Source organism: Cricetulus griseus (genome assembly GCF_003668045.3).
Source record: "Cricetulus griseus strain 17A/GY chromosome 1 unlocalized genomic scaffold, alternate assembly CriGri-PICRH-1.0 chr1_1, whole genome shotgun sequence".
NCBI lineage: Eukaryota > Metazoa > Chordata > Mammalia > Rodentia > Cricetidae > Cricetulus > Cricetulus griseus.
The window spans coordinates 254,958,790-254,986,759 of record NW_023276807.1 but is presented as its reverse complement, the minus strand read 5'-3'; the positions used below and the strand labels follow the sequence as shown (position 1 = coordinate 254,986,759).

Genomic DNA, 27,970 nt, shown 5'->3' with positions numbered 1-27,970 from the left:
CTCTTTTAAAAGCATCGTCTTACATGTTATCTAAGTCACTTGCTCTGGGAACATTATTATAGCAGTATTCATTTTTGCAGAGATTTATTTTCTTGGTTATTCATGATTACTACTTATTTTTTGATGGGGCCGAGACATCTGGAGTTAGGTCACTGGTACTGTTTCTCACTATGGGAATCTTCTCTTTCCTTTGTTGTGTGGGTGTTTGAAGCTCAGTTGTCTGTTAACCCAACTTGTCAGGTTGAAGACTAGCATTATGGGGCTTAGGATCAGTCTTGAATTAAATTCAGTGTTGATGTTCCAATAGAATATTAGAAGTAGTTCTGGTTCAGCTCAAATTAATTGAACTTTCTAAGCACCGGTAGAGAAAGAAGATGGTGACAGTCGATATTTCAGAGTCTGGGGAGGTTCTCAGGCTGCGAGAGCCAGAAAAGTTTTCTGTACAAAGTCTAAGATCCCTGCCTAAGGGGATGGGGGCAGAGAGGAAACCACAAGACAGACAGGGGATGCATGGTTCTCAGGCAGGTTATGGGTTAGAAATGCCTGAGTATTAGTTGTCACTTTCCAGCCTCCTTGTTATTAGGGGGCCCTGTGATAGCTTCGAGCCACTGAATTCAGGAGAAATCATGTAAAGATGTAAAGTATTTTCAAACTTGGCTCTTAGCATCTCATGCAAACTTTCGACTCACTGTTCTTCATGTTGGAGACTACATATTCCAGATGCTAACATTCCAAGAATAAAGAATGCTGTCTGATCTGCATCAGACTATGGCATGTGTGATGAGTAAGCTTGAATTAAGTGAGGTAGATCACCCAAATCCTATCAAGAAACAAGTTGCTCCAGATAATTCAAATTAATAGACTTTAATGAAAGGACTCTCAGAAGTTTCAACAGAGTAAGGGAAGAAGCATGGGGACAGGAAACTGTCACCGCCTTTAGAATTAAATGGACAAGGAATCAGAGCTCTGACTGGAGTCCAGGAGAAGCTGCCAGGCAGGAACCCCAGTGAGAAACAACTCAGCCTTTGCCAGAGGTGCTGACAAAGCAGGGAATCTGGAAGAATACCTTGACATGCCTCTTCCCCACTAGGGTTATCTCCAGAGAAAGCATCCTCATTAGCCAACCCCAGCACAGGGGCCCCCAAGGAGAGCAGCTGATGCAGTCCATAGGAGCCAGCCTCCTGGGGCACAAGAAAGTTCAGTGAAGGGACAGAGCGTAGGTCTGGGAGGAACTGCTTGGGTTTATCTGTTGTGGCAACTAGATTTTATCACTCTGATAAGGATAAGGATTTTAAGCAGATTTTTAAAGTGAGTTTCTTCTTTTCAGTGTTGGACTTTAAACCTGGTATCTCATGCATACTAAGGAAGTTTTCTACCCCTGAGTCACACTCCCAGCTACTCAAGTAACATTTCATCACACACAATATGCTTTCAAAAACATCCTAAGAGTATACAGAGAAGGCTGAAGTCAACCAAAATCAGAGGTAGCAGTACGTATGTAAGTGGGAACTGACTGTATTCTCTGAGAATATTTTCTCAAATTCTTTTCAGGTGAAGAAACAAATTAGGAAACATAAACAACAGCTGGTATGAAGATTCCTTAAAAAGTAAAATTTCAGACTATCCAGCAACCCCATTGCAGATGTGAAAAATGTGGAAAAAAAAAAGAAAAAGAAAAAGAAAAACAAAGCAAGCGTTAGTTTCTGGACTTGGGGTGGCCTTTACAGGTGTCCCCAAATGAGTGCAAGACAACTAGACCCTCACCACTACTATACGGTTAAATTACCTGGAGCATTCTACCTTTCAATATCACCATTGGCCAGGCAGCAACCATCAACTATCAACTGTCATCAGTCACAGTTCTGTTAGCTGGGAGATAAGAGGTTCAGTTCTGAAGGAGGGATCAGTACCACTGAGTCTTAATATTGCTCAGATCAGTCTTTCTCATAGAGTGCCTACTACATAGCCAAGAGTCTGTGTGAGGTATTGTTTGCCCTGCAGAAATCTGGTGTAATTGGAACTCCAAATGCTTTTCCCATACCTGCCGGGGACACCTTTACCTACTATTGTAAAAGCTAGAACTTTTAATAGTCTTGGTAGCCCTGAGAGATCTGGGCCTTTCTTTGATCACCTCCTTTAATCACACAGATTGGACTTGATTCAATGTTAAAACTAAATCAGCCAGGCAGTGGTGGAGAACACCTTTAATCCCAGCACTCAGGAGGCAGAGGCAGGCAGATCTCTGTGAGTTTGAGACCAGCCTGGTCTACAAGAACTAGTTCTAGGACAGCCTCCACAGAGAGGAGGCTGCCTCAAACCTCTCCTGAAAAAAAAAAAACCCAAAACAAAACAAAAACAAAACATTAAAACTAAGTCACAGGCACCAAGAAAATAAACTTGTATGTTAAACATACTCTCTGTTTTTATATGTAACAGTAGCTCCATTTATATTTGAAGAGATAAATCAGTTACTTTTGTTAAGATAGAGATTCTCTCTTTTACTGGTCTTTTGAACTAAGGCATGAATTAAAATTAACTATAATTTAATATTCCAATGGGGCTCTTATGGGTCATCTGGTGGGAACATGACATTGCTGAGTCTCAGATCCCTGAGCAGGGCTTAAGAAACTAATACTCTAAGAGGACACTGGGATCAGGGCAACTATTTCTCCAGTTTGGATTCCTAAACAGTTCTGTTTGGGGAAAAAGCATTGTTATGCCATTCACGAATTCCAGCAGTCCTTTAGTGTTTAACAGTCATTGAAAGTATTTAACTTTGGTAATAAAAACCAACCTAAATATTATTTATAATGGTAGTGACTTTTTTTTTCTTTTGTGTTGTCTTTGAACTTGTTGCTATGTTCCTACCTCAGCTTTCTGAGTGTCGTTACTACACAGGTATGTCACTACGTATGGCTATAGAGTGGATTGTTCCAAGTTGAAATGCTATGGTTCAACATCTCCCCTTAGCAGAGTTACACCTCATATGACTTTCTGTCTTGGTCAAGAAAGCATGCACTGGTGGAATTACACCATAAAAATGATTTTCCAAAAAGTTGTGATTTGTATCCGCAGATATTATGGAATTCACAGACCTGGAGTAATATTTGAAATCAATTTTTGAGAAATGATTATGTCCAAATGTACCTCAGTCCTCTTAGAACCTGAGTGTGTTACCTGTAGGAATATTTAAAAACTAATATAAAAAGATAAAGCATTAGTTATTCATGCTTATATATCAGAGTACCCGAGAGCAACTGTATACCATTTATATTTACACGGACATGGTGGCTTCCTATAGTTCCAACCACACAGAGGATGGCCTGAAGCCAGTTGTCTGGAGCTAGCTTGAGTTAACAGTGAGACGCTGTTCAATAAACACTGACAATTCCAACCACCGCATTAATTTGTATCTTCAGTTTTGTGCTAATAATGTTATCTGAAGTACTTTAAATTGAAATATCATCATAGCTGCTAAAAATGCAGAATTCTATGACCCGGAAAATGTGGAGGTCACTGAAGAAGGAAACTTTACTTCACTCTGCCTCTTCACCAATTTGTTTTCAGTTACCAAGCTTGTTTTAAAATGCCTTTGTATGTTATTGTACAGGAAAACACACAGACTCGTGACCCCACAGTTTCAACTTCTTTGTGCTTGATAGTATACATGTTTCCTGTGTTGGAAGCTTGTCATTAGTATTTAATTAAAAATATTTTTGTTATTTCAGAGACAGTCTCTCACTGGACTTATGGAAATCCTCCTGCCTCCACTCAGCCTCCTAGTACTGGAACTACATATGTGTACCACTGTGTTCAATAGTACATTGATCATTTCAATGGAATTCAGTTTTTTTTTTTCTTATTTTACATACACATCATGGCTCCTGCCTTTGTACTAGCAAAGGTAGCTTTCTTTAAAAAATATTTTTAAGGTGCAAAAAAGAAAAAATATTAATGGGGTAACAAAAATTAAACAAAAATCGTAGCCCACATTTACAATGTTAAGTGGAAAAGAATGGCGAAAACCTGTGATCCTAAAAGTGAAAGATGAAGCCACGGTCTCACTGCAGGACGACAGACTAGTCTTTTGAGAAATGAGCCTATTAACCACAAAGACAGAAAAATACGCCCACAATAAAACGGGCAAAGGCAGAATCTGCCTTAGTTGTACGCTATTCTTTGAAGGCAAATGCGTCATGTACTGGGATCAGCCTCATGCTACACCTAGCCGTCCCAGGGTGGCCCCCTTGCTTGCACCCTGGGGAACACAGTGTACAGGGCGGTAGCGAAGCTGCAGCTAAAGCTAAGATGGCAGCGCCCAAAGGACTCTAGCTGTGCTCACACGGGCTGAAAAAAAAAATCCAAATACTCTATTTTCCCATTTTGCATAGTGCGCTGTGGAGCAAAAGACCCCGTTCCCCCCAGTACTCAGGCTGGGAAGGGCATTTAGGAGTAGTAGAATTCTCCGTTGACTTTGCGTGTTGGAAGCAATTCAAGCAAGGATCTGCAACAGGATAGCTAACGTGGTCATTGTGACTTGACTTGGAGACCCCCGTCCCCTACTCTTCCTCCCCTTGACCGTGGAATGGTGACTCCAAACACCCTCTCCTTTCTGGTTTGTGCCCTGCTCCCCCGCATCCCAGGGAAGCCTTCTAAAGTAGCTAGAGCTGCCAAGGCAGTAGCTGTGGCAGTTGCAGGAACCAAGAAAAAAACAGTGCAGTGCAGAGGCAGGAAGAGGAGGGGGGAAAACCCCGCTGCTGCATTGGCTATCAATTTAGAGTTGGGCGACCGCTGCCGCTGCTGCTGCCGCCGCTGCCGTGGAAGGAAACGCTGCCAACCGCAACAGAACGCCACTCTCAGATACCTCAAGTGAGCATGTGTGGGGCTCTGCGCACGCCTAGTGATGCAGCCCAATGACACCGGGTTTCGGGGGGAAATCCAGTTGCCCTGTTTTACCAGTACCCAGAAGGCTGAGGAAGGTGCTAGTGTAGCAGTGCTTTAAAGCACAGTGAGGACCAGAGCCAAATTCAGGAAGAGGTGGGCGGAACCCAGAGACCAGAGCAGGGGTGCCTATCCACTAGAAACTCTAACTGGGTAGCAAGGGCTATGCCACCACCTAAGTCCTCACTAGAAAAGCTCCTCTATGAATGAAAATAAATAAATAAATAAATAAAAAAGGAAGGGCATGACAGCTCCTAGGTGTGGTAGAAGAGAAAGTTTATTGTAGAGATGAGGGTTAGTCAGAGACAGGGGCAGCTGGGAGAGTCCAGAGTGAACCTGACCCCGAGCCGGGCCATATGAGGAGAGGGGGAGGGGAGGCCAAGAGGCTAGGAGGGTGCAGGGCAGAAAAAGAGGGCCGGGTAACCAAAAAAATGGCTGGATTATATGTGGGAGGGCGGCCAGTTAGCCATTTGTCCCGGGTTTGAGACCTAACACTCTGCAGACATTCACTCACTTAACCAATATCTGTCCCCGGATGTGCAATCAGTGAGTTGGTTCAGACCCCCCCCCCGCCCCCAGCAAAAGTCTATTGTCCGATGTGTACTGCCATTCCCGGAATAGATTGTCACATTACAAGATGGACATCTTTGATGCCTTAAGTTTCCCCCAGCTTTACGTGGTGGGCATTGCTTTGGCGGGTAGTTAAAGAAGGAAACGTTCCCAAAGACATACAACTATTAAGAAGCCAAGTCAGGATCCAAAGCCAAGGTTGCTTGACTTCACATCCTTGTAGGCAGCTTACTCTGGCTCCTGCAACATCAGGGCTCCGTTGCAACCCGTGCAACCTTCAGGGCCCCCCAGTGTCCTGCTCTTTCACTCCAGAGCAGTGGAGGGATGGGAAGCATCCTGTTCAATACCGAGGTCTGTGATTTTCCACCCTGACACACCGGGATAGGAACCCACTTAACACAGGCTACATGCTTACGATGTGCAAACTTCCAGACTAGTAATTGAGAAAGACACAAACATAAACAAGAATTTATGAGTGGATTTATAATGTAGCTGAAGAAACAAAATAAAAACTTGCTAACAGGTATTAAAATATTGACTCCCCATGTCTTTGTTCGTGTGTTTTCATCGTTACATGACTAGAGAGCTTTTAAAATATTACTCTAAATGCTATGAGTCTGTCATTTAAAGATACAATTAAAACTCTGTCTTTCAGTATTCTCCCTCCTCTTTTCAGTTAGAATTAACTTCTCCACTCCTTGTTTGTATTTTCAAATACTAAGGTGGAACTTTAAGATAAACCTTTTTAAAGAGGCACAGATACAAAGACCAGTGAGTAGATGCTATTTTTTTTTTTGAGAAAACAACGGTTTTCTACACAGATAATATAATCTTATTCACACCTTTAGTTTCAAGTCGTGTGCAAGAATTATCTTTGGTAGTTTAACTCTGGGCAGAAAAAGGGAAGTCGTAATGTGAACACTGTCAATATAAAAACTCAGCTTTAAGTTAAACAAGGAGCCACTAGAAGAATATTTAAGAGAAAGAACTGCACGAAGATTTATCTCTGATAGAAATGCCGAAACAGGAAATTGGATATAACTCTGGCTTGCTAATACACCTAATTGCATTTTCACGGGTGTGTGTGTGTGTGTGTGTGTGTGTGTGTGTGTGTGTAAATGGGTGTACGAATTACTGTCTCTCTCAGTCAAAGCTTTCTCCGATTGTATTTTGTTTTTTAGGACCGGCTTTCGGTTCACAGCTGAGGCCAGGAGCTGGATGGGAACACACTGTGTAGTCCAGGGTGACCTCGAACTCAAGCGCGGAGACTCCAGGAGCTAGCCACGGTGACTCCTGGTTACCGATGCTGCTTTTAAGAGAGTGAAGTAGACTGTCCTCACCCCCCCAACTCCAAATCAAATTGCCCAGAGGGCAAACGCGCCCTGGCCAGCTCCGGCACCGGCACCGGCACTCGCACGGCACCGTTAGTTCGTGTCGCCCTCGGCCGCACGGACCTGGGAACCGGTCCTTTGAGTGACAGACAGGCGCCTCTTACTGTCAGGTTCGGGTTCTCTCTCGGGGAGCGAACCGCATTACCTGAAGAAGACGAAGAACGCGGCCACTGACAGCATCCCCCGCACGGGCCAGGCTCTTCCTCGTGCTCTTGGGAAAATCCGGAGCCGCGGACTCGGGGCGGCTTCGGCGCCGCCCGGCACCGGCAGCCCCGAGGCAGGCGGAGGGGCGGCGGCGGCGGCGGCGGCGGCGGCGGCGGCGGCGGCGGGGGTGGGGCTGGCCGGAGAGCCCGGCGCGATTACTGAGCATGTGCGAGGGGCATGGGGCGGCGGCGGCGCGTGCCGTGGCGCGGCGGAAGCTGACACCGCGGCCTTGTTAGAGCCCTGCGGCCGGTCGCTGGCCGCGGCCGCTGCGGGCGCCCGAGGCCGCCGCTCCGCCGGCCGGCGTCGTTGGCGGAGGCTGTGAGGGCGCGCGCCCGCCCGCCCGCCCGGTGCGCGGGGGACGAGGAGGCGGCGCGGCGGCGGCGGCGGCGGCGAGGGCGAGGATGATGATGTGCGCGGCGACTGCCTCCCCCGCCGCCGCCTCCTCCGGGCCCGGCGGGGACGGGTTCTTCGCAGCCGCCACCATCTCTTCCTCCCCGGCGCCGGGGGCGCTGTTCATGCCGGTTCCCGACGGCTCGGCGGCCGCCGCGGGGCTGGGGCTGGGCTGGGGCTGGGGCTGGGGCTGTCCGCCGCCGACTCTCGGGGTCACTATCAGCTGCTGCTGTCCGGCCGGGCCTTGGCCGACCGCTACCGGAGGATTTACACCACTGCGCTCAGTGACAGGGACCAGGCCGGCGGCGCGGCGGCGGCGGCGGCGGCGCTGGACACCCGGCCACCAGGTGAGTCTGCAGGGCGCCCGTGCTTGCGCCACATTGCATGTGCATCTCTGTCTCTCTCCCTCGTGTGTGCGTGCGTGTGTGTGTTCTCGTGTGTGTGTGTGTGAGCGCGTGTACCGGTGCGTGCGTGTGTGTCCACGTACTTAGCACCGGGCTTTTAGTCCCCGCTGGATGCTGATGGAAGAAGCACTTGGTGATAACAAGAGGGTGTGGTGGCCACCGTGTGTGTGTGTGCGTGTGTGTGTGTGTGTGTGTGTGTGTGTGTGTGTATGTGTGTGTGTGTGTCTGTCTGTCTGTCTGCCTGTCTGTCTGTCTGTCTCTGTGTCTGTCTGTCTGTCTGTCTTGTCTGTCCGTCCTTTGGAGGGGAAGGCAGGGAGGACCGTGTCGGGTAACGCTAGAGAGGGTTGATGGTGCTGGTCGGTCGTGACACGTGTGTGTATTGTTGAGAAAGGAGGCACGGCAGAGAGGGATGAGGCAGAAATGCACCAAGAGAATTTGCAAGAGCCGTTAAGGCGATGTGTTCCCATCTCGAGTGTCTGAGCTGCAATGTTATTTGCACGCCCTCTCCCCATCTCATTCCTTCCTAGAGCTGCCCTCCACAGAGGAGGCCGCCTTTCACTGCAGGGAGCAATGGTGTACGTTAACGACAGTGATGTCCATACATACCAAGCTGGTGGTTTCACTTTAGGAGACTTAGGAATAAAGGATATAGATGGAGATTTGTGCAGACGTGAGAAGTGATTGAAAGGGGCTTTTAGATGCAGTTTGGTTTTGGGGCCTTTGGCCTTGAAATGTGCTTGCAGGTGCTGCCTTGATCTGATGTCCCACCGGCCATTTCCCTTCATCCTATGTTCTCTTTCCTGTTACTTGCTGGTTTGAGAGTACAGGGAGTTTTGTAGGGAAAATGGAAAAAAAAAAATCCGAAGAAATTAAACCTATGACAATTGGTTAGGGTTTTCCTGCTATCTATGTAGCTCTCAGATCTCTTTCAGTTAGACTGGCTACACCTTAACTTCCTTGATATAGATGCCAAATCACTTCCATTTTCTTAAAATATGAGCACCTTTTAAAGCTAAAGACTCTCCTGCTGTTTCCTTCCCCGTGCCTTAACTTGTCATATACCCTGAAGGAGGGTGACTGACTTGTTTCACCAGCTTTGAGAGTGGTAATTGAGAATCACCTTTGTTTCTTCCTATAGCCTCTTACAGAACACTCAGAAAGCATAGTACGATCTTAAAAAAAATGAGTTTGGTGAAGTTTTTTCTTTTTCTTTCCCTCTGAAATCAGTGTGGCTTATGATGGCAATGTGGCAAAAAGGCAATGCCAGATGTCTTTTTCTTCCATTATGAAAGGTCTAGTCTGTAAGTCTAGCTGGTGCATCAGTATGTATTATGGCTTATCTGTTGGTGAGAACTGTAAAGGTGGAACTTTACACTTTTTCTGGATAGACCAGTTGTATGTATTTGTTGACAGGATTGGGTACATCAGTAGTTGTCATTTAAATTTAAATGATGTAACTATACTTTGCTATTTAGAACGAAGGTAAGAATGTCACAAGTGTGTTTCTTGCTAATGGTTTTGGAAAGCAGCACAAATCACATTAGAGAATTTACCCTGGGAATTAGGTCTAAGCTTGAGCTGTGTGTATCTAAATTATTGCATTGTTCTACATCTGCACAAATTCCTCTTAAAGATTTAAAATTACTTTTTATATTTCCAAATGTATGCAGTAATCTCTGATGTATATTCTTGCTATGACTTTCTACTGCTTTTTTTTTTTTTTGACTTTCTACTGCTTTTTAATAATGGCTTTCTTGTATCTAGGACTGTACTGGCAGTAGTAGACAATTAAATGTAGGTTAATATACTTAAAATTGATGAATTTTAGTTTGACCAATTTCTGAAAACTGCCAATAAAATATGAGGATTTGGTTGAATTAGCTCAAGAAATACTCACAGAAACCAACCTTACTTTGATAATGCCTGCTAATGCTTGTTCACAATATTATAGCTTATTATAGTTCACCCCCACATGTTTTTCCCTACAACTGTTCCTTATTGTGAATTGGATTAAATTCAGCCACTTAATTACAGATGGTAGGGAGGAGGAGTTGGGATTTAGTGTTACTTTTATGGAGCACTGAGTTAGAGGAGATAGAAGATAATAGGGCCGACATTCTAGAGAATGTGAGCAAAGGGAGGCAACAAAAGAAACCAAGAGAAGAGATTAGAAAGCTAAGCACCTCAGGTCCGAGTAAAGGAAAGACAAAGTTTTCAGAAGTACTAGGTACTGAAGAAAGTGAGAACAGTTTCCCAGCCATTGGTAACTTTTGGGCCAAGTGGTCATAACTGGGATAGGCATAATGGGGGTGGAGGGGATGGAAAGTGTTTGAGCAACCTGGCTGGGGTGGGAGTTACATGCAGAAAGGTTATTCAGTATTGGAAGGCAAGTGGGATATTCAACTATGGAATCTTAAGTAGAGAGGAGGGTATTAAAAAGCTGAAGGAAGGAATGATTGATAGATGTCAATGGAAGCAGGTTTATGATGACAACAGGTTAGCCATGGAAAAAGTTAGGGGGTAATCTTCCTTTACTCTAGAAAAGGAAGCATTTGTAAATATACAGACTGATAATTTATTGAAATTGGTACCTTATCTATGCATTCTGGTGATCTGAATAGGCAGCATCATTTTTTTTTTCTTTTTTGGAGGTGTCACTTATTCTGTAAATAAGAATACACTATACACTATTGTAGATCCTAAAGGCAGAACAGGTAAGTACAAGATCCGTAATGTTTTGGAGTGTGCACTTGGTGGTGGTGGTGACAACTGGTCATTTCTCATGATAAGTAATGATGAGGAGATGCAGCCAGTTCCATGTGAATTGAGCATTTATAGTTGAGCTACTACTATAGCTGACAGGTCAGCAAAGTTCTTAGAGTTGACATTTAAGTTGACATGTCTTGCAGTTAGAGATTTAGAAGTGCATATGAGGAAATTAGAAAGGCCTCAAGAGAACAAACTTGTGCTTCAGGGAACAAAAACGTTTAAGTGAATAACCAAGGCACATTGAACAAATTCAGTTCTATAGATTGTTTTAGGTGTAGGATTTGAGCCTAAGGTAGTGTCTAGAATTTTGAAGGCATTTTAACAAAGTGGCAGAGAGTTTGGACTTTTGACACTAGACTGGTTTTAAGTCCTGACTGTCCTCTGTCATTTGCTAGTTGTGTAACCTTGAATGCTATATAACTTTCATGCCTTAGTTTTCTTAGTGTTATAGTGAAGATAATAATGTAGGCTGTTTCAGAGATTAGATGAACAAATATTTGTAAGTACTTGGCACATTATATGTTATTAAATATCAGGGGTTTGTTTTCTTTGCTGAAAGTGAGGGTTTGATGATATGGAGAGAAGCAATAGTCTTGCCTGTTACTACTGGATTTTGGATCAATGATTGTTGAATGTAGGGATAGCTCTTATGTATTCAGTGACTGAGTATGTATGCTTTCGAATGAATGAGACTGATTGAAATTATAACATTTTCTTGGAAAAAGTGGCTGGCCAGGCAAGTCAGGAAAAAGTTTATTCAGTCCTGAATGGTAATATAACTTGACATTTGGGAAGAGCCACACTTCTGTGGTAGAACGTTACAGACTGCAGACTGCCTTGGTTCAAATTCCAATTTTACCTTTTTTTATGTGATAAGTTGGGCTGTTTTGTGTGTGTTTAAGATATGTTCTGCTCTGTAGATTTTGCCAGGCCTTGTACTTGTAATTTTGCTTTTCTTTGGCTCCTGGGCCAGCCTGGTGACAAATAAAAAAACGGTCTTCCTGGTTCAGCCTTCTGATTGCTGGCATTACAGGTGTGTACACTACAACTGTCTGTTTCTTCTAACTTTTTAGGGTAATCTAAAGGCTGTGTGCCCACATATGTTAAATGTCTTTTAAATGCTTGTTGATGTTGTTATTATTAAAATCATATTTACAATTCCAATCAGCCTATTATAAATCTTACTAATTAGAAGATAAGTGAGGACTATTTATAGTTGACTGATTGAGGATTGAAATGTGACTGGACATCAAAGAAAAACAGAAACTGAAAACTCCTGGTTGACTCTACAGTAGAAAGGGAAGTGATGGCAAGAGGGAAGTGGTAAACTGAGACACAAAGACTGGTGAGAATACTGGGTCTCACAGTGGCAGCAGAGCAGCCCTACTGTAAATATTAGAGAACATCACCACCCAAATGGAGATTTGTGTTCCTTTTCAGATGTTAGTTCCTTTGCTACTATTTTCCTTTTTAGAAATGCCATTTGCTGGCATGGTAGTACACTCTAATAATCCCAGTATTTGGGTGATAGAGGAAGCGGGGGTGGGGGTGAGGTGGGGAGTGGGTGTGTGTGTCAGGAGTTCAAGGCCAGATTCTGATACATAAGTTCAAGGTTAGCTTCTGGTACATGGTACCCCATCTCGAAATAGAACAGAACAGAATAGAAATGTTCCATCCCATGTGTGCATGGAATTTGGGTTATAAAAGGTTAAGTGGGCAACCCTGCAAATGTTGAAGGTTATCTATCACTTAGAACTAACCATTTGTCTTATTAAGACTTACTGAAGTTCCTAGTTTTGAGTGTATTGTCTGTCTGGGGATGAAAGTTACAAAGGCAGATACTTAAGGAAAATGTTAAATTAAATCATCAAGAAAACAACTATTATGACAAAGGGATAACACTCTGGGCCTGCTCAACTTCCTGAGTGGAGGTGGGGAAGCAGTTTGTATGTTGGTATGATAAAAAGCTAACATTTTTATTAATGCTAGAATGTAGGTATCAGGAGGGAGACGGATAGGGATCATTCTAGATTGGAGAGATTAGTCAAAAAGACAGTATCTGGAAGAACAAGAAAAACTAAATGTTTGTTTGCTTGTTTGTTTTGTTTTTCGAGACAGGGTTTAATCTGTATTGTTTTGGAGCCTGTCCTGGAACTCACTCTGTAGACCAGGCTGGCCTGGAACTCAGAGAGATCCGCCTGCCTCTGCCTCCCGAGTGCTGGGATTAAAGGCGTGTGCCACCAACACCCCCAAGAAAAACTAAGTTTTATTTGGGAAAATCCTGATGGTTTTGGGCTAAGAAGAGACATTATTACAAAAGTGGGTTAAGGAACAATGTAGGTTGAATTAGCATATGCGTATCTGTGTTTGTGAATAGGTAATACTTTTCTTCTCATAGCTGTTCATGTCTGTGGAACCCTATATGTTCTATAAACATGTTAAGGCAAAGGTAATACTCTGTTGGCAAACTAATTGGTAGAAATGTAAAATGTATTAGTCTCCTAGCACAAGGGAAGTGAAAAATCTTGGATCTTAAAAGAAAAATATGTCAAAAGATAATCTAATAGATTAGAATATGTGAATTTGATAGCAATATTTTATATTATAAATTATTCAGTATAAAAATCAACAAAACCCACTTCCTGTTTTTCTCAACAGCAGATTAAATGTGAAGACTTAATTTGTATATTTAAAGTCTTGGAACCGTCACTACAGTCAGGTATAGACTATTTGCACCACTTCAGAAAGTTTCTTGAGGCCTGCCCACTCCTATCTCCTGGCTACTATTACTGCATTATACCTTTTCTAGAAACGCCACGTAAGCCTACCTCCTTTTAGGACAGGGCCTGACGTTATTGTTCATGTTTCTGTCTTCCACCCTATATTTCCACCTTGTAAATAGAAATCAGGCCTTACACTTTGTTAGATTCTGTGAAGACATTTTTTTAGTATAGTATATTATTGAGTACTGTGTCGCCCAGTCATAGGTTGCTGGCTTTCCCACCAGACCTCTCTCCTGTAATTTATGCTTTTCTGTTTGTAATGAGCTCATCACTGTGGGAGAAAGGACTAGCACACTGTACTTTTCACCTAATGGTTTTAATTTTGGATAGTCCTTACCTGAGTCAGTAATTTTATTAGAATTTAAAACTTTATAGGAATGTTATTTTTTCTGTATTTATTGGATAGTGCTTTCTGGTATTCTAGTCCAGTGGATGTGGCAGGGGATACAGTTAGTTAGCCCTCCTTCCCAGATTGAGGCTCGTGTTCTCCTGGCTTTGGGGATATTGACAGCTGAGAAGGTACCCGAGTCTATCCTCTGCATCCGTAGATGGTTCTGTGCTGATGGGATGGCCCCTTTGTCTTGAGGACCATTTTAAAGGACCGCTTCAACCTGAGTTTCTCAAGGTGGTGCTTGAGGCCTTTCTATGGCGGAATTGCAGTTTGGCTTCTGCTCAGTACTGCTTTTTTCACTTCCCCTTAGCTGTTTATTCACCGAGCACTCCACGGTAAGCTCTGGTGTGTATATCTCCATTTCAGTTGCTACCAGGAGCAGTGTGAGGAACCTGATTGTGTGCTGGCGGCCATGAAAGCCACATTCTAATAGTGTCAGCTGAGCACTGCTTTGCTGCCCTTAGCACGAGCAGTGGTGTGACTATGAAAACGACAGTGGGATGTTGTTTCTATGAGTGGAAATGTCCTGGGTGGGTGCTGTATCTTGGGCTTTTGAGAGGTTCAGGGAAGTATTTATTGTTAGGGTAGTATAATGAAAGCCACCTGTTGCTGAGTGACATTGATAGATGAGAGTGATGAAGAAAAGCTGAAGATAATTGGGCATGAGAGGTAAAAGGAATTTCTTTTTCTTTTTTAGCAACATGTAGAGGAATATTTGCAGTGGGCAAAAGAAGCAAAGAATAGACTTACTTTGAAAGTTCTAGGTGGGTAGAGTCCTCAATGACCATACAACTGTCAGTGCTCTGACTGGGTTGAAATGGAACCCTGGCCCTTAGAACAGGACCTTTGAATTGATCTATCTGTGAACTTTTGAACCTGTAACATTTCCTGAGTTCTCTAGGCCTGTAGAATTCTGTATTGCTGATGACTAGAAAAAGCTGCTTGAAGACTATGCAGAAGTCTGTGCTGCCTGCCTGCACCATCTCCTCATGTTGCCACTCTTTGCTGCAACTAGCCAGTAGGGAAACCTGCTTCAAGGCCCTGCATCTGTTGCAGAAGAAAGGAACTGTACAAGGGAGTGTGCGCGTGTGCCCACACCATACACACACACACACACACACACACACACACACACACACACACACACACACACGTTCCTAACCTGAACTGAGATTCTCTAAAGCACCATAATAGATACATTGAAGTACCATGTGGAACTTGAATTTTTCAAAGGAAATACAAGAAAGAGTGTCTGTTTCAAACCACTAGCTTGAAGTAGTTAATGGTTTTGACTTTAGCTAATAGTACACTCTTTTGATGGCATCCTATTTTTGCAAAGTTTGGCTTTTGGTGGTTGTGATACAAATCAAGTATTACTTGTCAGAAATATAGTGTGGTCTGTTCATTCTGATTCCATGCTTGAGAATTGTTACAGTGCCCAGTAGCTGCCCTTAGCACAGGGATTGTTTTAGACTAGAAATCCACTGTATACAAAAGGAGGACAAATGAGATCTGTTTGTCTCATCATACACCACGTGCCAGAAGCTGATCTGATAGGGCATCAGAAGTCTTTTGCTGGCAATACTGATGACAGTTCCGTGCCTTGAACATGGTACTCTGCAAGGATGCAGGGGCATCCTTTGTACTCTCAGAAGGAAGAACAGTTGGGAGTGGTTCTGTGCAACATCGTTTTCAGTGATACAGCTGGGGAGTTTGTATTTCCTGTCTCTGTAGCCTGAACAGTAGCAGTTAAGGGATACTGGTTCTTTGAAGAGAAACATTTTAGAAACAAAATACAGAACGCCTCTTGAAGCTACAGTTGGTGGAGCTCAGAACTCCAAAGAAGTCTTTCTTTGTGTAGGGCTTATGAACCTATCTGCAAAGTAGGACTGTCAACGCAACAAGCACAAATGTTTGTCACATTAAGTTATTTGCTGGGTGTCTCTTAGACTTTAGTATTATAGTTATCCTCATAAAATGAATTAGGTAATAATTATCCTATATTAAACATTGCATAGGCTTGGTGTTCTTAAATATTTGATGGACTCCATCAGAAGCACTTAATGGGATGCTTCCTCTCCTTAATGGCCTGATAGCTTGTTTCTTTTAATACTTAATAATATCTGTCATCTGGAGGTATCATAGTTTGTTCTCTGGAAGGGAATCTTGGTCACTCCTAAGTTTTAGCAATTATGAATTAAGTTCCTATAAACATCCATGTGCAGGTTTTTGTGTGGATGTAAGTTTTTAACTTCTTTGGGTAAATACATTCCAGAATCTGTAATTGTTGGATCGTATGGTCAGGGTATGTTTAGTTTTGTAGGAAACTGCCAAATTCTCTCCCCACATGGCTGTACCATGTTGTTTTATATGTATGAAATGATGCTTTCAGTAGTGTATGAGAGTTTGGGTTGCTTTGTGTCCTCACTGATATTTGTGTTGTCAGTGTTGTGGATTTTGGACATCTGATCGATGGATCTCATTGTTGTTTTAATCTGTGTTACTCTGATGACACCTGTTGTAGAACATCTTTTCAGGTGCTTTTCAGGTGCTTTTCAGGTGCTTATTTATTACTTCTCTATTGCTTTGGGGAAGTGTCAGGGTTGTTTCCTCATTTCCCCCCAAGATGGTTGTTTTGGTATTGTTGATATGAGAGTTCTTGAATAGTCTTCGATTAGATCAGGTTTGTTTGTTTTTTTTTTTTTGGAAAGGAAGCATTTTTGATTTTAGTAAAGTTCTCCTATCAATTATTTTTTTACCCTGGTTCATGCTTTAGTACTTTATTTAAAAAACTGTTGCCGCCGGACTTTGGTGGCGCACACCTTTAATCCCAGCACTCGGGAGGCAGAGGCAGGCCGATCTCTGTGAGTTCGAGGCCAGCCTGGTCTCCAGAGCGAGTGTCAGGATAGGCTCCAAAGCTACACAGAGAAACCCTGTCTCTAAAAACAAAAACAAAAACAAACAAACAAACAAACAAAAAACCTGTTGCCATACCCAGGGACATGTAGATTTTCTCCTATTACATCTTCTAAACATTGTACTGTTTTGTGTTTTGCATACAAGGTCTGTTTTCCATTTTGAATTAATTTTTGTAAAGGATGCAGATCTATATTTAGATTCTCCTTTCCTGGGTTCTAGTTGTTACATCGTCTTTTGTTTTATTGCTTTGCTCTGCTCCTTTGCTAAATGCCATGTGACTATATTTACGTGTGTCTATTATGGGTTCCCCTGGTCTTGGTTCTGTTGGTGGTCTGTCTCGTTTCTTCAGTACTACACAGTCTTGGTTACTGTAGCCTTATAGTAAATCTTGAAGTGAGATATTTACTTTTTTCTTTTTACAACATCTTAGCTATTATGGGTGTTGTCTTTCTCATAAACTTTTGAAAAATTTGTTAGAATCCCAGAAATAACCTAGTAGGATACTTATTGATACTGTGTTAGATCAATGGATTGATGGATTAGGAAGAGTGACATCTTGATAATACTATTGAGTTTTTCTATCTATGGAATATTTATTATTTTGTTTCTTCCATCAGAATTTTACAGTTTTCCTCATTTAGATTTTGTGTGTATTTTATTAGATTTATACCTTCACATTTCATTGTTGAGTGTATCATTTTATATTCTACTTTGCTTCCTGTACATAGGAAAACAATTGACTTGTGTATCATGCAACCATGCTATAATTTCTTATTAGATATATCAGGTTTTTGTGTTTTGTTTTGTTTTTGTCTGTTCTTTTATATTTCTAACATAGGTAGCCATTTTATCTGCAAATGAAGATGGTTCATTTCTTCTTTCCCAATCTGCGTATCTTTTATTTCCTTTTCTTGTTTTATTGCATTAGCTAGAGTTTTTTTTATAAAGATACTGATAAAGAGTGGTCAGAGACCATGCCTTTGCATTGTTTCAGATCTTAGTGAGAGAGCTTGTAGCTTTTCATCAAGTGTGATGCTAGCTGTAGGATTTTCTGTAGATAGTCTTTTTGCATGTTAAGGAAGTTGCTCTTGATTTCCAGTTTACTGAGAACTTTTGTTACAAGTTGGGAGTTGAATTTGTCAAATGTCTTTCGTGCATCTATTGATATAACCATGTCATGGATTATTTTTAGCCTGTAATTTATCTCCAGATGATACATACCTACCTGGGATACATTTCAGTTTGGTTGCTGTTAACGTTTTTGTTATATTGCTGGATTCAATTTGATAAAATTTAGAGTGTTCTTTTACATGTACATTCATGAGATATGCTGGTTTGTAGTTTTCTAGTACTTGAGTGCCTGTCAAGTTTAATGTTAAGGTTATCTTGGCCTCATGAAATGAGCTAGGAAGTGTGCCTTTTGCTTTATCCTCTAAAGGGAGTAAGAATTGCTGTAGTTTCTTCCTTAAAAACTTGATAGAATTCACCAGTGAATTCAAAGTCTGTTAAGTTATTGATTTGCCTTCTTCACATAGTTCCTACAATTTAGGAGGTCTATTTCTTGTATAAATTTTGGCAGGTTGTGCTTTTCAAAGAATGAATTTTTCATCTCAATCACCAAGTTTATGCATATGGTTCTTAGTATTCCCTTTATTATTATTATTATTTTAATATCTGTAGTGATGATTCCTCTTTCATTTATGGTAACATTTATTTTCTTGATTATTCTAGCCACCCATTTTCCAATTTTGCTTATTGTTCAATGAATTTTGGTGTTTTTACTTCTTATTACAGTTGATGTTTTCTTTTATGTTGGTTTCCCCTCAGCATTTTCCTTTACTTCTTTTGCTTTGAATTTATTTTAAATCCTCCCCCCCCCTAGTTTTGAATCTTAGGTCATTTACTTTAGATTTTTATTTTCTAGTATGAACATTTGAATCTTTGAATTTTCATGTAAGTACTATTTTAGCTGCATTCCAAACATTTTAGTATATTTCTCATTTAGTTAAGATATTGTAAATTTTTATTTATGACTTTTGTGTTTGGTTAGCCTAGTGCCTAGGATTACTTTTAATTTTCAGATATTTAGTAGTATCATAAATATTGTTACCAATACTTATAATTCATGCTTTATATAACTTTGGTTTTTAAAATTAATTTATTTGAGGCTTTCATGCATGATTATTGTAATTACATCCTTTCCATTCTTTCTTTCCCTTTCCAACTCTTCCTCTGTTCCCCATGTTTCACTCTCAAATTATCACCTCTTTAAATTTTTTTTATTGTTATGTATATATACATGTGCTAGAGTGTTCACGTGTGTGTGTGTGTGGGGGGGCACACACGGAATCTACTGAGTCTATTTAGTGCTGCTCAGGAGTATGTGTGTTTAGGGCTGACCACTGAAATTGGGTAACCTGTCCTGGTTTGTCCCTTGAGAAGACTGATTTCTCCCTCCATGAGTGGCGCCTTGTGAATTTCTTACATCCATATTAGTATGTCAGCTATATTGTCTTTAAAATTATTTCAAACATTTTTTCCTTTTGCTCACAATTTGATAATTGTGCCATTTGCACTAAAAAAGAGTATGTTTTCTCTTGGCTGTAGATGCCAGATTTCTTGACGAGGCAGTGTGTTGGTTAGGGTGTTGTTGCTGTGACAGATGCCTCGTACAGAGCAGGCAGGTGAGCCCGATTCCGGCTCCGTCTCTGAAGTTTCAGTCATAGTCCCTGGCAAGGCAGAGGCACCATGGAGAAGGACATGGCAGAGGAAAACTCACCTCACAGCAGCCAGGAAGCAAAGAATAGTAACAGGAAGGACTCAGAGCCCAGATTTATCCTCCCAAGGCACACCCCACAGTGGCCTTCTTCCTCTGACAAAGCTTTCTTCCATAATTCTACCTAGTAGTCTATTCAGAATTTGAATCTATCAGTGGATTAAGACATTAATTAGGTCACAGCCCCTATGAACTAATTGTCTTTGGAAATACCCTCAGACATATCCCAGAGGTGTTTTATCCTGATCTTTTAGGTATATCTTTCAACCTAATTAAGTTGACAGTCAATTTTAACCACCACAGTCAATTATTTATATTTGGGTGAAGAGTTGTTTGAATGTTTTATATATCTGTATTCCCTTTTTTAGTCTCAACAGTAACTATAGATGAATATTAAAATAGTTGGCCCTTTACTTCTGTCAGTGGTTGTCTTACATAATTTAGTGTTTTCTATTGGATACATAGTTATAGCTGTTCAAAGGATGTGTTAGTGTGGAGAGATGACTCAGTAGAGAGTATACTGCTCTTGTGGAGGACCCGAGATCGATACCCAGAACCCACATTAAATAGCTTACAGCATCCTTCACCTTGGGAGATTCAATTCCTCTGGCCTTTGCAGGTACCTGAATTTTCCTCCTGTGTTATACTCATGTACAGATACACACACACACACACACACACACACACACCACACACACACACACACACACATAAACACACACACACATATAGATATACATGCATATTTTTGTTAATCCTGGTGCAATCCATTGTTTTTATTTTATTATCACGTTTCAATCTCTAGTAATACCTTTGAATGAATTTACTTTAGTGATATAAAAAAACAGTTTCCAAGAACTGAGAAGATGGTTTAGTGTGAGAAATGCTTGCTTGCAAGCCTCAGAGCCTGAGTTTGGGTCTCTATTACCCACATGAAACCCAGGCTGAGCAGTTCAAGACTGTAACTTCCAGCCTTGGCTGATTCAAGAGTGGCTACAGACAGATAACAGAGACTTATTGGCCTGCAAATCTGGCCAAAATGGTGAGCTTTAGGCTCAGGAGGAGAGCCTTTCAAAGAAGTAAGATGGGAGATTGGTAGAGGAAGACTCTTGGGACGTGTGAAGATCAGAGGGCAGCTGTTGGGGAGCTGCTTCTCTCCTCCCACCATGCTTTGAAGGCAGGCTCTCATTGTTTTTGCTGCCAATGCTGCTTTGCAACTTCTTCCCATGCCGCTGTGAGAGTGCTGAAATCACATGCTGGAGCCATGACATCTGGCTTTTATTTGGGTTCTGGGGATTGAATTTAGGCCCGCAGACTTGCACATCAAGCACATTGACCTGCTGGGCCATCTTGCTAGCCCAAATTGTATTAAAATATCGACCCATTTTCAAGCTTACAGAGTTTTGGCCCTCTTGGCCCTCCATTTTCTTATTGAATTATCTAATGAAATTTTAAATTTTACAAAGTTGAATTAGATTTAAATTTTTTCTCTCTGTACTTCAGTTGTATTTGCCTTTATTTAATGGAATATATTTATAGTAGTTCTCCAGAGATCTTTATGACATAGTAGCAGTATCTAGTGGATGTGTCTTAGGCTGCTGATGTTACAACATGACCTGAAGAATCCATCACAAATTGCCTCCTTTTCTGTGGTCACTTGAGCAGATGTTTGGGACAGCGTCATGAAGGTAGCAGTAAGAGATCATACTAGGGGTTGGAGAGAGGGCTTATTTCCTACAATGCCTGCCAAACAACCATGAGGACCTGAGTTTGGTTGCCTCAGCACTTATAAAAAGAAAAACAAAAAACAAACAGGCATGGTGTCCCTTCGTAACCTGGGGCTGGGGAGGCAGAGACAGATGGATATTTGGAGCTTCTAGCCAGACAGTGTAGTTGATGAGATCTGGATTCAGTGAGAAACCTTGTGTCAAAAGCAAGGCAAAGAGCAATTAAGGAAGATACCTAACTTTGCCCCGTGGCTGCCACATGTGTACACATGCACACGCACCCAAACATAAACATAAGCACCTATACACCATTCATGCACACATACAACTTAAAAAAAGAAGTAATATGATGGACTATTGTCTATTCCTTATTCAGGAGGCTGGAAAGGTTACATTTTAGTGGGACAGTAAGGTTAGAGAGGGAGTACAAGTTAATGTTTAGAGGGAAAGAGTGGAGTAGTTTAGAAACGGAGAAAAAGAAATGATCTTTTATATTAGAGACCCTGTAGCAGGGGTTCTTACTGGTCTAGTAGTATATCTCTTTGTTATTCACATCCAGCTGTCTCCTACAAACATCAATGACTTTGTGTCTTGACAGTGTGTGTAGGATTTTCAGAACTTTTCCCTAGGAAATGTTTTCAGTCAGTAATTAGGAAACAGATAAACAAGCAGCTCATTTCCCTCACCTACAATCAGAGTTCCTGGGAGCCGTGTTCACTCGTAGAATTCCCCATCAGAGCAACAAGCTTCGTACTGCGCTGTCTTTGTCTCATTGTCTTGCTGTGACACAGGCATCTGGAGGAGGAAAGGCTTTATGTGGTTACAGTCCCTGATGACATTCCATCACTCAGAGATGTCCTGGCAACACCTCAAGCTCCTGGGGGAACTTGCTTCCTGGCTTGTTCCTCCTGGCTTGCTAGCTTGGTTTCCTGCCTAACCCAGGTCCACTACCCCAGGGCTGCTACTGTGCACCTGAGCTGGGCCTCCCACATCAACTGTGAATCAAGAAGATGCCCCACAGTCAGACCCACGGGCCAATCTGATGGAGATGGCTCCGCAATTGAGGGTTCCTCTTTCGGTTGAAGCCAGTTTGTGTCCACCTTACAAAAACTAGGGAGCTCGTGCTTGATTAATTGATTAATTCCTTTCTCTAAGTCACTTGTGCTTTCCCTTAGCAGAGATCACATCTCAAAGCAACTATTGCCTGTGGATTCTTGAAGCGTCTTGTGGCTTTGAGGGATACAAATCAAGACAGATAATTCAGTATGGGGTTAAGTTCATTTGACACTTACTAAGTACTTTTATTTTCACTGTGTTTGCTTCTTTGAGGGTTGCCCTGTTTTGGAGGTCTCTGTTTTATTCACTTTGTATTGTGCTTTTAGAGATTCATTTGCTTGTCTTTCTTGTATCTAATTCTGTTATTACCACTAATGAGTCCCTTGTTATTTGTTAGCTGTTATTACCCTGGGTTGCATCAAGATACGTGTTTCCGTCTTAACTTTGTTGTGTGTAGAGTGCAATTCTGTATGTTCTAGAGAGCCACACTGTTTCAGAGGCCTCTCCCCAACCTCACCCTCACCCATTTGTTTGCTCACTTTCCCTTCCCTTCCCTTTCCTTCCCTTCCCCTCCCCTCCCTTCCCTTCCCTTTCCTTTCCTTCCCCTTCCCTCCCCTCCCCTTCCTTTCCCTTCCCTTCCCCTCTCCCTCCCCCTCCCTCTCCCTCCTCTCCCTTCCTCCTTCCCCTTCCTTCCTTCCTTCCTTCCTTCCTTCCTTCCTTCCTTCCTTCCCTTCACTTCCCTTCCTTTCCTTTCCCCTTCCTTCCCTTCCCTTCCCTCCCCTCCCCTCCCCTTCCTTCCCCTCCCCTTCCCTTCCTTTCCCTTCCTTTCCCTTCCCTTCCTTCCCCTCCCCTTCCCTTCCTTTTCCTTCCCTTCCCTTCCCCCTCCCTCCCTTTCCCTTCCTTCCTCTCTCCTTTCCCCTCCCTCCCCTCCCTTTCCCTCCCTCCCCTCCCTTCCCTTCCTCCTCTCCTCTCCCTCTCCCCCTCTCTCCCCTCCCTCTCTCTCCCCCTCTCTTTCTCCCTCCCTCTCCCCCCTCTCTCCCTCTCTCCCTGTTCTTTCCTCTGCCCACTGCCAGAAGAACTTTACACCTTTCTCCCTACCTTCTGCTCACTTAGAAATTTGCAATGGAGTGGTTGTAAGCATAAATAGGATATATGTGTGAATCTCTCCTAAATCAACTTGAACTGTTAAAAATCTTGTTCTTGTTGCTAACAGCATGGTGGGTTAAGTAAATACAAGTTTTCTGATTAATAATCAGACTGCCAGTCCTCTCTAATCAGTGATGCTTCCAGACACACTGATAAGTATCATTTTATTAATTACAGAGATGAAATGTAATTTCTGCCTGTGTGGATTTGAACTAGATCCTCTGCATACATGTTATGGTTGTGTAGCTTGGCGTTCTTTTGGGACTCAAACAGTGCAAGTGGGCCTGTCCTTGACTCTTTTGCCTGCTCTTTGGATTCTTTTCCTCCTTGTCAGCCTTGATATGAGGGCTTATGCTTGTTCTTATTGTGTCTTGTTATTCTGTGTCTGGTTGATATCCCTGGGAGGCTTGCTCTTTTCTGAAGGGAAAGTGGAGGAAGAGTGGGTCTGGGTGAGGAGAGGAGCTGGGAGGAATGAAGGGAGGGTTACTGTGGTTGGGAAGTAATATATGGAAGAAGAATAAATAAATAAATGAAAAAATGTAAAAAAAATCCGTTTTCTATAGAAACTTTTAGCTTATACATGGTTTTTTATACATTGACTAGGTTTTGAAAAGTAAATCCAATGACATTAGAAACTCACTTATAAATTCTTGATGGTTTTGCACCTCTTTTTCATAGAAAATTATTTCATAGACATTTTCATATTTTGAAATATCATTTTCAGACTTTGATATGGAAGAATTAGCCTGAATTAGAAAATATTTCTTTTTATAATCTCTGCAGAAATTAGCCCAAGATTGCTACTGTTTTAAAAATATTGTAGAGTTCTTTGGAAGAATTTACCATCAAAGCCATGAATCTGTTCTATGTATTAACCTTTTCATGAATCTGTTCTATGTATTAAACTTTTCATGAATCTGTTCTATGTATTAAACTTTTTTTTTTTTTTGAAAGCAGGGTTTCTCTGTGTAGCTATGTAGACCAGGCTGGCCTCGAAATCATAGAGATCCACCCGCCTCTGCCTCTCAAGTGCTGGGAATAAAGGTGTGCCCTACCGCCACCCGGCTGTATTAAACTCTTGATTAGGTTTTTAATTTCTTCCTTCTACAGGATTAGGAATGCATACCTATCGATATTGCATTTTTCTTTACCTAGTGTTTAGAAGTTATTTTTCAAGCAGCTTGTCTAGTTTGCTTAGGTTGTCAAATTTATAGCAGCATTTGTAGTAATGCTTCCTTTCTTGTTTCTCATGTTGGTAATTTATACTTTTAAATTTTTTTCTGACAAATCTTGCTAGAGATTTATTAAATCTTTTCAGAAGACCAGTTTTTAGTGTTGTTTTCTTTGCTGAATTATTGTTCTCTATTTCATTTGCTCTTAAGTTATTTCCTCCACTCTGCATTCTTTCCATTTAATTCATGCTTTCTTTCAACTTCTCAAATTGTAAACCAAGATAATTTACTTTTAAACTTTTTAATTTCAATTAACACATTTAGATATATGCAAAAAGCTATGTACTTAGATATATGTATTTAGATATATGTAAAAAGCATTTATCTAAATGCTATTTTAGTTATATTCCTTCCACAATTATTGACATCATACTTGCTACTCATTTAACAGGAGATATATCTTTAGTTTCCATTGTGACTAAATGCTTGACTCATAACTTACATGGAGGCACATTTGTTGTTTATGGTTGCCAACATTGGAGAATTTCAAATTCTCTTTCTGTTTAACCTCTGCTTTTCCTTTGATGAAAGAATTACCTGTGTTCTTAGGAGGCTGAAGCAGGATAATAGAAAGTTTGAGGCTAACTTAAATAGCATGGTGACTCCCAGGTTAGCCTGGGTTTTGTAATGAGACCCTGTATCTTATTTATCACCACTACCAACAAAAGGTATCTGTGACTTAGTGACATTCTGCATCATGTGTACATCTAAAGAGCCACTAGTTTTTTGTTTGCTTTAATAGTAGTTGTCTGACTGAATGAAGCCCAGTTCTCATTTGTGTGTAATGCTCCATATGTTCAAAAAAGATGATGCCACTGTTCTCTGTTTATCTTGAGGTGTTCTGTCCTTGATTGTCTAGTACTCATTGCTTCTAGAGCTTTCTTACAATGGTTTAGTCTCTGAAGGAAGCAGTTATTTGATCCTGTATAGTATCTTACTTTAGAGAAGTAGAAGCTAATAACACATCTTTACACATAGGACAGGAAGATAATTTAAAAATATTTATATCAATAAGGTAATGTTCTGAATAGTTTCTCTGTATTACAGACATACATATTTTTATATTTCATACAAACCATTCTAATAAAGTATTTTATAAAATGTACCTTAGGTCAAAGTTGTCTTAAATATTTTCACTTTCCTGAAATTATTACATGACCTAAGAATATAGGTATATAAATTGAATGTTGAAAATCATTAGGACATTTATTTTAAGACAACCGTTATTATACATGTAGTTTTGTCATTTACTAAAGATGAAAGCAAATTGTGTACTAATGGATGGATGTATTTGTTTATTTTTGCAGAAAGAATGAACTCTTTAGTGGATACTGGATATTCTTGGACAAGAATCTTCAGCCATTACCAAGTTATTGATATTTTATAATTACTAGTACTAGGAGTACAGTTTTACATAAATATTTAGTATAGGGCTATTTCAGAAATTATAGGAAATACTGTGTAGGCCAAACCAAAAATCATTTAGTAATTTTTATGAAGTTCAAGTAAATACCTCAAGTAATTAACTTTTAAAATGAAACATTTTAATACAGTCTAAAGGGACACTAATTTGATACACGCTGAAGAATGTCCATAGAAAAAGAATTCACTCATTGTTTTCATAACTAAATCATGTTCTGTAAGAGCAGGAAACATTGTATAACATAAACACTGCTTCCTTCACACACAATAGTATCAAATTGACCTGGAGTGTTTTAGGCAGTGTTGATGGGTAGCCTCCCGTTATATGTAGCGCAGTGTGTACAGAAAGAAGGCTACAGAGTAGTTTTGTGAGCTACTGTGAGTGCTAGTAACACCTGGATTCATTATTCATTTGCTTGTGAATTAGGTTTTGTTTACTGTGTGCTCAGAAACTCTTTACTATTGTCTTTTATTTATTTGCTTGCTTTTGTTTTTGCATCCCTTATATTCAGTTAAACTCCTGTAAATAAGGTCATGACTCACGGTAAGGTACTTAGGTGTAGACCAGGCTTCAGCAAAAGACGGCACAAGTAGACGCCAGGAAATAATCAAACTGAGGGCTGAAATTAATAAAGTAGAAACTAGGAAAACAGTACAAAGAATCAATGAAACAAAGAGTTGGTTCTTTGGGAAGATCAACAAAATAGACAAACCTCTATCCCAACAAAAGGCAGAGAGAGAGAGCATGCTAATTAATTAGCAAAATCAGAAACGAAAAAGGGGATATAACAACGGACACTGAGGAAATCAGAGAATCATCAGGTCATACTCTGAAAACCTGTACTCCACAAAATTCAAAAATCTAAAGGAAATGGATAGTTTCCTGGATAGATATCACTTACCAAAATTAAACCAAGAACAGATGAGCAGTTTAAATCAACCTATAACCCCTAATGAAATAGAAGCAGTCATCAAAAGCCTCCCAACCAATAAAAGCCCAGGGCCAGATGGCATCACTGCAGAATTCTACCAGAAATTCAAACAAGAGCTAATTCCAGTACTCCTCAAACTGTTCCGCACAATAGAAGCAGATGGGATATTGCCAAACTCTTTCTACAAGGCTACAATCACTTTGATACCCAAGCCTCACAAAGATATGACTAAGAAAGAGAACTACAGACCGATATCCCTCATGAACATCGATGCTAAAATACTCAATAAAATATTGGCGAACCGAATCCAAGAACACATCAGAAAAATCATCCACTATGATCAAGTAGGTTTCATCCCAGGGATGCAAGGATGGTTCAACATACGAAAATCCATCAATATAATCCACCATATAAACAAACTGAAAAAGAAAAACCAAATGATCATCTCACTAGATGCTGAAAAAGCCTTTGACAAAATCCAACACCCCTTCATGATAAAATCTTGGAGAGAACAGGAATAACAGGAACATATCTAAACATCATAAACGCAATATACACCAAACCAACAGTCAACATCAAATTAAATGGAGAGAAACTCAAAGCAATTCCTCTAAAATCAGGAACAAGACAAGGCTGTCCACTCTCTCCATATCTCTTCAATATTGTACTTGAAGTTCTAGCTAGAGCAATAAGACAAGAAAAGGAGATCAAAGGGGATACAAATTGGAAAGGAAGAAGTCAAACTCTCACTATTTGCAGATGATATGTTAGTCTACATAAGTGACCCAAAAACTCTACCAGGGAACTCCTACAGCTGATAAACACCTTCAGCAAGGTAGCAGGATACAAAATTAACTCAAAAAAATCAGTTGCCCTACTATATACAGATGATAAATCCAATGAGAAAGAAATCAGAG

General features: G+C 41.1%; 1 protein-coding gene and 1 long non-coding RNA gene across 6 annotated transcripts in view; one reads left to right on the top strand and one right to left on the bottom strand.

The window, feature by feature from the left end:
• The window catches only part of LOC113839263, a 101,532-nt gene extending 94,319 nt beyond the window's left edge, over window positions 1–7,213 (bottom strand). For all 5 annotated transcript variants that reach the window (XR_004772439.1, XR_004772440.1, XR_004772438.1 and 2 more), the window contains exon 1: window positions 7,048–7,213. This is a non-coding gene — a long non-coding RNA (uncharacterized LOC113839263). The remainder of the gene's footprint in view (window positions 1–7,047) is intronic.
• Window positions 7,214–7,492: 279 nt separating this feature from the next.
• The window catches only part of Mycbp2 (MYC binding protein 2), a 209,237-nt gene continuing 188,759 nt past the window's right edge, over window positions 7,493–27,970 (top strand). The window contains 3 exon segments of the mRNA XM_027393984.2: window positions 7,493–7,669; window positions 7,672–7,809; window positions 7,812–7,843. Coding sequence (XP_027249785.2) covers window positions 7,508–7,669; window positions 7,672–7,809; window positions 7,812–7,843 — 332 coding nt within the window. The 5' untranslated portion in view covers window positions 7,493–7,507.